The sequence below is a fragment of the Camelus dromedarius genome, chromosome 4, assembly GCF_036321535.1.
Source record: "Camelus dromedarius isolate mCamDro1 chromosome 4, mCamDro1.pat, whole genome shotgun sequence".
Taxonomy (NCBI): Eukaryota; Metazoa; Chordata; class Mammalia; order Artiodactyla; family Camelidae; genus Camelus; species Camelus dromedarius.
The window spans coordinates 3334437-3345510 of NC_087439.1; the positions used below are offsets into that span (position 1 = coordinate 3334437).

The window sequence follows — 11074 nt, forward strand, 5'->3', positions numbered from 1 at the left end:
CCCACAACTTGAGCTATGCTCTCCCTGACCCCACTCCTATGTATATATCTTTTGTATGTATTTTGGACGTAATTTTTTTTAATTAATCAATTTTTTTAGTAAGTGTAATCACAGCAGTGCTGCCCCCTCCCTGCCATGAGAGAAAACCACTCAGACCCAGCTTCTTTTCCTGAAATGAAGCCTGCACATGAGCATTCAGGCTGCTTCCGGTTTTCCCCAAACACAGTCCAGCCCTGGTTTGTGTTTGACCATCTGCTCTGCACTGCCGCTTCCCCAGCCTATAGGTCAGGTTCCCAGGAAGCTTTCAGCTGCAGCATCTTCCTGAATCCTCCCAGCAGGGCTCCATAGTCCTTTTCCTTACCCTCGGGGAGGTGGGGACCCCCATCACCTGCCTGCTGGTACAGTCCACGCTATTCCCAGCCCAGTCAGGCCCAGTTCCTAGCACCCCCTTTACGCCTGGAAACGAAATTCATGGAAAATACAACCTCCTTCTACACAAAACAGCAGTCAACATAATGCCTCAGGGTCAGTGCTTTGGAATGAAATACAGTGCCCAGGCACAGCTCCAGGAGGCATAGTAAGCCCGCAGACACCCCCCCCCCCCGTGTGTGTGTGGAGTGGCTGGGGATCCGCAGGTGCAGAGCAGACTGACGTGGAGGTGTCCTGTTACTGATTCAAACACTGGGGGCTTTGCCATCAGCAGTGGGACCCTCTGAAATGGAGAATGGCTCTTGAGGTTCTGAAAAACTCGGTGTTTTTATATCCTTGCCAATTACTTTGTTTTATACATAAAACAAGTTCTACGCTCTGATGTATAAACGTTTTCCACTTAACGGTCCAAGGCAACATTCAGAAGTTGTGAGAACATGATTATTTTCTGTGTGGAACTGCCCGCACATCCCAGGGCTGCTGGCCTCTGCCCCCGATCCCTGCAGCAGGCACAAATACTCTCGTTTTCCTACATATACCTTCAGACCCCCATGTGACTCCTTTTCCCTCCCCCCACCCACAGGAGGACCCTCTGCCTAGCGTTTGCTGAGTTGACTAGCCTGTGAAATGACTTTGAAAAAATTCTCAAAGCATCTCTGTTGTCTTTTACTGTTATGAAGGTATTGCTGTTAGAGGACTTTTTTGTTGACATGTAAACATGTAGGAGCTATGAATATTTGAATGGGGAAAAGAATGTTGGGAATGCTTTTTGAGGGATGAGCTCAGCGGATCTGGAAAGGGTCAGCTGGAGCAGCAGGGTGTCACGGCGGCTAGCGTGGCGGGGGCGGGGGACGGGACGGGGCGGCTCTGCTCAGCCCCTCCCGGTCACTGTGCGCCCTCTGTTTTGCAGTGTTTGTGGGCTATCTGTGCATCGTGCTGCTCATGCTGCTGCTGCTCATCTTCTGGATCGCGCCCGCCCACGGGCCCACCAACATCATGGTCTACATTAGCATCTGCTCCTTGCTGGGGAGCTTCACCGTGCCTTCCACCAAGGGCATTGGGCTGGCGGCGCAAGACATCTTCCACAACAACCCGTCCAGTCAGCGGGCCCTCTGCCTGTGCCTGGTGCTCCTGGCCGTGCTCGGCTGCAGCATCATCGTCCAGTTCAGGTACATCAACAAGGCGCTCGAATGCTTCGACTCCTCCGTGTTCGGGGCCATCTACTACGTCGTGTTCACCACGCTGGTCTTGCTGGCCTCGGCCATCCTCTTCCGGGAGTGGAGCAACGTGGGCCTGGTGGACTTCTTGGGCATGGCCTGCGGGTTCACCACCGTCTCCGTCGGGATTGTCCTCATACAGGTGTTCAAAGAGTTCAACTTCAACCTGGGGGAGATGAACAAATCTAACGTGAAAACAGACTAGGCTGCAGCAGGAGGTTGGATGGCTTGAGGAACAGGAAACGGATGTGGTTTCTGGTCCTGGTTTGATGTAAAGTGGAAGAGACCGTGAATCGCTGGTGTTAGAGTTGCCTGTACACTGGTGGGTGGGCTGCTGGAGAGTGAAGCCGTGTTGCTCAGCACCAGGGTGGGGGCCTGGCCCTCCGCACGCTGGAGTTGCTCGGTGGTTGCCTGGGCCCCATCTCTCTGATCTCACGTTCATTGCTATTAACCTGGAAGCTTTCATGAATACTCTTTGCTTTGAAAACATTTCAACATTATTTAAGTAGAAAATAAAGATGGGCCTTTTCTGGTTAGTCTTTGCAGGGGAGCAGATACCCTTAACTTAGAATCTTACTTTGGAAATGGGAGAAATTGTTGTCTTGAAGTCTGACTCTACAGCAAATGTGTCTGTAGTTTGGGTATTTCGTGTCAAGCATGTATAACTTTCAGGTACCTCATTCAAATAAGAGGTGCGTGCATTTGTTTTTAATCCTCTAATGAGCTGACTCTCCTAGCCACCCCCACTCCAAGGCATTTTAATTGCAAATAGAGAAGAATGAATGGACAAGATGGAGTTGTTCCATTTGCAGGAAGATTTCAATAGCTCAGATCAATTTCAGTGCCTTTTACCACTTGAACTATTCACTTAATTTGACTATTCCTGTGTGTCTGTTCTCTTAGATTGGAATACTGCAGCCTCCTTGATTATACTTTTACTATTTCACTGTTCAAAATATCAATGTTCAAGGCAGTTAGGAATAATAGTATATTCATTCATTGGAAGAGTCCAGACTAAAGACACACTGGAGTAAATTGACCCTTTCAGCATGTAGTGATCGCCCAGTTAAAGAGAGTTGACTTAGGGAGCGTGAGGTATTTAATTTGCATTCAGTCTAATGTAACTGGGATCCAGTATTAAATATATCCGTGTTCTCTTTCAGCAAGCACTGTGGCCACTCAAAAGAAATAAATTATTTAACTTGATAGTAAGGCTGTTAAAGGAGAGAGTAAGTGTTCAGGAGCACATATGAGTTCCCTGTAACTCAGGAATACGTTAAAGGCAAAATGAAGCTTAGGGCAGTTTCTACAAATTGGAACACACAGAGTTTTCAAAAGAATTTCTAGCAAAAATGAAGACAATTAATTTAGCCACCTCCCTGTTGTTTGAGATGACAGCGCACCCTACAGTTCCTCACCCAACCTCTCATTAAACTTCTGAAGTGCAAAATTCACCATTAATTAACTAATCCAGTATTTGGATCAAAGAGGCCATTTGTCTGTCTGTATTACCCTTCCATGTGTATTAAATGGGAACAAAGCACAGAGTGGTTCAGATGTTTCATCGAGATATCACGTGCTTCATGTACAATGTTGTCTCTAATTAGGGAATTATGCCAGGTTGAAAGGTGAGATTGGCTAAGGTGGGTCTGGTGAAGTAAAACATGAAATTTAGTAACACCCAATTAAAGTGACTGAGCGATGTCAATAGGAGAAAATTTGTTTTTCAGACAGAAAGAATATTTCTAAAGACCCAAGGAGTAGTTCCCTAGAGTGTGGAACAAGGAGGCTAAATAAAATGAGGATAGTTTAACACAGAGCAAAAAACACCTTTATGAATTAAAAGTACGTATGATGATCATGGGTTGTGAGTTATGAGCTAAGAGCAGCAACAAGATTATTTTAAAATTAAAAAAAATTACAGTAACTGATAGTTAACAAATGCTCAAAAAACTCATTACTCTTTTTGTCAACTCTTGAAGGTTTGTTTTTTATCAGTATTTTTAGGAATGAAGGCTTTAATTTATTGAACTGAACTTCCTGAAAATATAATGTAGCAGTATCAATATACTTTTAGGCATTAAAATAGTTTCCTAGGTAAGGAGTCTGAGATATTCAAAGAACACATGTGGCCGTACAAGTAAAATGAGAAAGTTCCCGTGTCATATGGAAATTACCATTTTGGGGGATACAACTTACATGTGAAGCTTATTTTATTTAAATGCATCTATTGGTGTTCTTACTACAGCTAATCCATGATTATACTGCAGATACTTAGAGGTGAGGTTTTCCAGATTATCTCCCTGTGATTTTTTTAGAGTAAAACAAAATCTCGAAGTATTAATAGCCTGTCTCCTCTTGAAGGTGATGTGTCCCCAGGACAGTTTGACTCTCCCAAGTTTACATCTGTTCAGCAAGTTATTCTGGGGGTGATACCCAGCTTTTCTTCCAGTGGAACAATGTTCAGATCATCCATTATATTCCAAATGCATGACTCTCGCCTCAAAGTAATTGACACGATCAGCAGTCTAACCGCCTCATTTTCAAGTTTAACATAGAACAAATTACTTCTGACTTAATAGTATTTATTTTACTAATTCATGTTTTTTTAATAATTTATTTGGAATTGCAAAAAATAAAAAAATAAAAGCTTCAAAAGGGAAGGCCCAGAATGGGGATAGGTGTTCTACTGGTCTTTCCAAAAGTAAATACATATAAAACATTTGCATTATTAGGCCGTTCTTTGCATCTTATCTTTGATAAAACTAAGGGGAAAATGCCTGCTGTCTGCTTGTTTTCAAGCCTCCTCTAAAACCATGTTTGTGATCACAACTTACAGATTTACTCTGGAGAGATACTTAAATAGGCCATTTCTCTCCTCTCCTGCTTGGACAATGCCTTGTCTTCTCATCTAAATCTTTGCATTTAAAACAATTGCTTCCTGTTCTGCTCAGTAATCAAGTGTAGGACCTGTTCAGGATTCTAACCCAAACGCAGCCCCAAGCCCAGCCTGGGTGTTTGCTGTGCTGAAGGACTGCTCCATCTCTGCGGAGAAGGCTCTGGAGAGGAAGGGCGGGGTGCTCCCTGCCACCTGGAGGGCAAGACCTGCCCACAGCTGGGACTCGAGGGAGGAATCATCACTCAGATGTCACTGTGGTCTTTTCACATTAGAGTGTTTGTGAAACACACTTCGCCGCTCTTGGTTCAGCAATAAGAAATACTCTTTCAAGTCCTCCTTTTCAAGCCAGTTTGTTACATGCAGTTTTATTTCCAGAAGTTCATTCCAGCGGTAGTAATTCTGTCTTTGGGTTTTTTTCTTTGGGTTTCATGTCTGATCGAGAAAGCACTACTAAAGTGTGCAGTCACCTGTTACCTCCCTTCTTCCTCGACCTCTCAGCTCTTTGTAAATTCTGTGCTTACTTCCAGAGGCCAGTTCCTAGACATCCGTAAAGCGCTTGAGATGTGCTGTCTCCAGGCGTGGACGGGCACTGCCGTCCACGGGGACAGGTGTTGCTCACAGGCCACTGCCGGGCTGCCAGGTTCTTGTTGGGAGATGAGTCCTCTCCTCTCTAAGCTGCTCAGCTGATGCAGAAGAAGTCTGCAGCGCTAGGCCCGTCGCTCTTTGATGCCTGCTTGATCCTGACTTAGGCTTCCTGCGACTGTGTAGGAACCTAGGAAGAGAAGACGCTTCAGTTTAGATCCGTTCATGACTGTCTCGTTGGCTCCGGTGGCCTGAAAAAGTTGTCCTTACCGTGGCTGACACCAAGGGAGTAGTTCACCCATCAAGCAGGGTTAGATGGAATCTTGGTGTTCAACCTTCTCAGGGACCAAAACCGTAACATGAACTTAGCATTCACCTTCCTCCCAAGGACGTGTCTGTGTGAGTTTTTCATATGTTTTCCTCATATTCATAGCTAGAGGTCTGTTAACTTGAGTTAGAAAGAAAAAAAAATCAGTTTGCGCACCAGTCACACCATAAAAGAGTTTATCATATAAAATACCTCAACTTTCTGTATTCCTCACTTCCACCTCAAAAGTTGTACTGGTGATGAATTTTAAGGGTCTGTCCTTTAGTTTATAGGTGATTTCTCACATCTGGCCAGATTCTTATACCTCCATCATATACTTGAAAAGATTAAGAATTATAGGAATGGAAACAAGAATTTGGCCCAGTATCACCAACGCATTTATTTTCATACACGTTTCTCACACACTGTTAATTGCAACAAAATAATTATATTTTAAGAAAATGTAACTTTGTGTTACATCAAAAAAATGTTGTCTAGTAGAAAGTTGATATTCAGTATAACAATGATCATGTAAATAAACATTATTTTAAATGTACCCAATGTGATTAAAAAAAAAAAAAGCTTAGTCTAGGGCCTAGAGCATGAGCCAGGGAGAAGGATTTATTTGTTTTTTTCTCTATTTTTTCTTGAATTTTGCAACTATAGGTGAGTCACTTAACCTTTCTGTGCCTCAGTTTCTCTACCTCTAAAGGGGTGGTGTGGTCCTCCAGATCTACTGTTTTAAAGCACACGCCGGTTAGCGCGTGCGTGCTGGGAGCCTCAGACCAGAGCGCCGTGGGCAGGGATGCTCTGGAGGGACGCACTGAGCATCCTGTCTGCTCAGACCGTGCTGCAGACACGCAGCTTCAAGCACTGAGTAAGCAAAGGAAGCACTGGGTGTAAAGTTTGCATGATTCCATGAAACTTTAATTTCCTTTTTTTGTTGTTGTTTTAAAAGGAAGGGTTTTATATATTCCGTTGTAAAATATGGAAATTAAACAGGGGCTTAAAAAAGCTGCACTGAAAGATCACATTCTGATGGTGTGATGAGCTTCTCTGACATTCTGCACAGGTTTATGTTCTGCTGAAGATTCAATGACCCGTGAACCAGATTGATTCTGTTGTGTTGAATTTACGATAAATGACGCCGAACTTTCTGCTTCCAAGTGGCTCAGCCCTGACCATGAAGCTACCTGACGCCAGGTGAATGTCAGGGTCTCCCAAACCACTAGTGCCAAAGGGTCACATTGAAAAGTTCAGAATATTTCTTTTATTTGTCAGACTATAATAATTTACCCCACCCTGTCACCCCCTACGTCAGTGTTTTTGCACTTTGGGAAAATTTGAGGCTACTGTTTTTCAGTAGCATTCCTGAGTGTTTTTGCCTTTTTACATGATAACTATTACTTTCTTGTAAAATGGAATATAATTGTGAAAGAAGAAGGTAAAAAAGGTAACGTGTTGACTGGTTACATAAAATTTTTTTCCTGTAAATGTATCAGGGGAGCTTCCAATTAGCATACACACACATTTGTCAATGACTAAGACTTGCTTATATTTTTGCTTTCTAGAAGTAATCATAGCATGTTGTAATTGCCTTATGTAAATAAAAAGGCTATTTATTAAGTTTTCCAATAATATTTATTAATCTGTATGTGTTTTAAAATAAAATAACTTATTTCTAGCTGAACACTGGTTGTGTTTTTAACCCTTTCCGTGAAATATTTGTGTGGTCTGACGTTCCACATCATCCTAATTCCTCAGTCAAACGTCTCCCACTTTCTTTGCAGGAACGAATAGCCCACGGCTCCACCGCAGTGTAGAAAATGTCCACCCTGTGCATCTCTTAGGGAGCAAGTCCATGATGTGTGAAGGACTTCAACATCCAGTGGTTCCCTTCCGATGCAATGAAAGGATGGTGTTAAAGAAAACCAGCTATATTTTAGTATGTTGATACCTTGTACATGTTTTTGAGGTATATAACATCTAACATTTGGAAAATTGTATTTTAACAGCTTTATTGACGCATAATTGCTACACAAGGAACTGTGCATAATTAACATGTACAATTTGATGAGTTTGGGCACATGTAAACATGGCTCCAAGGTTTATCAAGGCAACAGACATAGACAACACCTCCCAAAGTTCCCTTGGCAGGGGTAGGGGGTCAGAACACTTAGTAAGAGATCTGTCCGCTTAGCAGATTGTGAAATGCACAACACCATATTGGTAATTATAGGGGCTATACATAACATTTTAAATTCATCGAAAATTTGAGAGTCATAACACATTTTAATACTCCCAGTGTCATCAGAAATCTTGTCATTAATCTTTATTTAGTGTCCTGTAAATAATTTTATTAAATGAAAAAAATATTTGAGCAGAAATATTTTTTCTTCAGGTCTATCCAAAAGGATTGAATTATTCACATTTTGATTACAGTATACCTGTACAGAAATCAGACACAAATATTTTAAGAAAGCACCAATTGTCTCTCTGGATAATCCTTTTCACACAGTTTTTTGGGGTTGTGAAATGTGTAAGGACCAAATTCTACAAAAGCTTGCTGGAGTTGGTTACTACAATAAAATCATTAGCTGCTAGCCAAGCACAGTCCTGTTGAACCTGAGTTCTACACTTGGTGCTGAGGACTGCAGGCAGTCAGGCATGCTGCCAGCTCTCTGCTTCCTCTGCTGATGAGTCACGCCTCTGTCAGGTGTCCCTTTGGCATGACATTGTCAGAATCTGTTGTGATGTTGATCACACCACATTTTGAACCTCATACAGTAGTTTCAAAAAGGCTTTTTGTGTTGGAAAGCTGAGGCACAGTTAAAAAACAAAGAGAAATAATAAGATACTTCTCTCTGTATTAGCAGTTCAGAGATGAGAGGTGTTAACTATTGGTAAGAGTTGGGATTGGAGGTGCACCACGCCAAGCAGGGTAGGAGAGATGCCAGCCAAGAAGCAAACGCAACAAATCCATGTAAAACAACAGAGAAGGGCCTGGAAGGTGGAGGAAAAGTCAAACTAGGTTGTCCATAAAATGGGATCTTTTTATTTTGGCTGAAGATGCCCGGGGGATGTCAGTGAGGCCCCTCCTTCCCCTGGCTCGGTGTGCTTGTTCACCGTGTTGGTTTTCTACTGCTGCTCTGACAAGTTACCACAAACGCTGTAGCTTACAACTACACAAATTTATTATCTCACAGTTGTGGGGGCTGGAGTCCGGCACAAGTTGAACTGGGCTAAATTCAGGATGTGGGCAGGATTACATTCCTTCCGGAAGCCCTAGAGGAAAATTTGTTCTCTGCCTTTTTCGGTGTCTAGAGGCCTGGCACAGTCTTTGGCTTGTTCCCCTTTCTCCATCCTCAAAGCCAACAGTGTTGCATCTCTGAGCCTTTTTTCATGGTCATATCTCATTCTCTGACTCTGACACTCCTATCTCCCTCTTACTAGGACCCTTGTGATCATTTTGAGCCCATTTGGATATTCCAAGATTATCTTAATATCCTTAACTTAATATCCTTGCAAAGTCCTTTTTGCCTGCAAGGTAACATAGCCATAGGTTCTGAGGATGAAGACTGTGGATATCTTTGGGAGACCATTATTCTGTCTACCAGATCCACCCACCATTTCATCAAGTGAGGCAATTATTAAAAGCCAACTCCTACGGTTACCAGCAGGTAAAGGGGGTGGGAAGGGATAAATTGTGAATTAGAAATTTGCTTCTCTTGGGGAGTGATGGAAATGGTAGCTTCTTTTTTTTAATTTATTTTTTACTTTTTTATTGAAGTACAGTTGATTACCATGTTTCAGTTGTACAGAAAAGTACATATATATGTATACATATATTTTTTAACAATTTTTTTATTGAGTTACAGTCATTTTACAATGTTGTGTCAAATTCCAGTGTAGAGCACAATTTTCAGTTATACAGAAATGTCAGCTATCTTGATCGTGGTGGTGGTTTCACGGGTGTGTATACCAAAATTCATTACATTGTACATCTGAAATGTGTAGTTTACTGTGCAGGAATCATACAACAATAAAGGTGTTAAAAAAAAAAGCCAACTCCTGGCTTTTAATGCATATCCTAGTGTTCTACTTAATTCACTTCAAGTTATTACTGTCTTTCTCAAAGAGCTCCCCCCTCTCCCTCCAACAAATGTTTCAGAAAGTGCCCTATTACATTTGTAGGTCATCTGTGACCTCAAATAAGCTTGGCTTTGGGACTGTTTTTATTTTTTGGCTATTATAACTAAAACCGTTATTGAGTGCTCATTTACATTCACGTAACAGTCATTTACATGGTATATTTTAATGGCTATATGCTTTCATTTCTCTTGGGTAAAAACACCTCGGAGTAGAACAGCTGGATTGTATGGTTGGTTCATGTTTTAACTTTTTAAGAAATTGTGAAACTGTTTTACAAGGAGGTTGTAACATTTTACAATTCTACCAGCAGTGTATAAAAAGGCATTCAATTTTTAAAACTTTAAAAATATCTCATGATCCATATGGGGTGTAAAGCATCATGTGGTGGAGATGTGATTTGGGCTTTTAAGGAGTTTGCATCGTACTAGCAAGCAATATTACATAAACTTATAAAAACAGTACACTGTGCAATATGACAGTGAGTGTGAGGTTTGGCAGCAGGTGGTGGGGGGTGGTCCAGATAATGAATGTGAGAGGATAATGAATGGGTGGGCTACAATGATGAGAAAAAAGAGGATTAGATGAGGCTGGGATGATTAGAATACTGGCAGAAAAGACCTGCAAGCAAATTCATTTGTTAGGTTAAATCAACAAAATTTCTAAGCATTCTTGTTCATACAAACCAACCATGACTTTCATTACAGCCATCTGTCTCCCAGAGGTATGTGTTGGGATTTATTACTGCTACTTACCAATCCATGTCAAAAAGAGTGGCTTAATACAAGATTCCTTTATTCCTTCTCATATGTCTATGTGGACCTCAACCAACTTGACTCAATCTCTGGTCTCAATGAAGGGTCAGCTAGGTGGCCTCGCAAGTTGCCCTGCTCCACGTGGTCTCCTCATCCAGCAAAGTAGTCCAGGCTTCTTCTCGTCATGATTTAAGCTGGGAACCAGCATATTTTCTGGGCCAAAGTCAGTCCCAAGGCGAAGGCAGAATCAGAGGATGAAGTGGGACTGCAAAGCAACTTTGCAAAATGTATGAGCACAAGGACAGGTCGAGAATCAGAGCCATTTTTAACAATCACCAGAGACCGGCTTGCCAACTATCTTTCCATAGTCAATGTAATTTCTTATTTGATGATGCCATCTAGCCAGAATTCGGCTGAGACCAAAAAGTAAGCAAAAAAGTTCCTCTGAGCCAGTTCTAAAAAGCCCCATTGTCTGGTTGCCAAGCTCACAGAAGATGTAAAAATTTTAGATTAGAAGCTGCATAGTTACTGAAACCAGGGTGGTTAGGGGCTGTGCAGTCTAGAACATAATAGTCCAATGGGACTACAGTCTGAAAAGAGCAAATTATATTTGGCATTTTCTGGCTATATAAGCACAGAATTCATTTTAGAAAGATTCCCACCCCAAATGATTTAAATTTGGTGTAATAGTGTTTTTGTATCTAGTCAAAAACTGGTAGAACATCCCCAAAGGATG

At 41.9% G+C, this 11074-nt stretch overlaps 1 protein-coding gene across 2 annotated transcripts in view; it reads left to right on the forward strand.

Moving 5' to 3' along the window:
- Positions 1-9520, forward strand: part of NIPA1 (NIPA magnesium transporter 1) — a 44725-nt gene extending 35205 nt beyond the window's left edge. Inside the window, exons 5-6 of one of the 2 annotated variants that reach the window (XR_010380524.1) lie at positions 1340-6637; positions 7225-9520. Coding sequence is in view for 1 of the 2 variants with exons in the window: in XM_031451161.2 (XP_031307021.1) it covers positions 1340-1851 (512 nt within the window). In the remaining variant the exon portion in view is untranslated. Of the gene's footprint in view, positions 1-1339; positions 7113-7224 lie in introns of those variants that run through there. The other variant, XM_031451161.2, reaches the window with a different exon arrangement.
- Positions 9521-11074: the final 1554 nt, after the last annotated feature.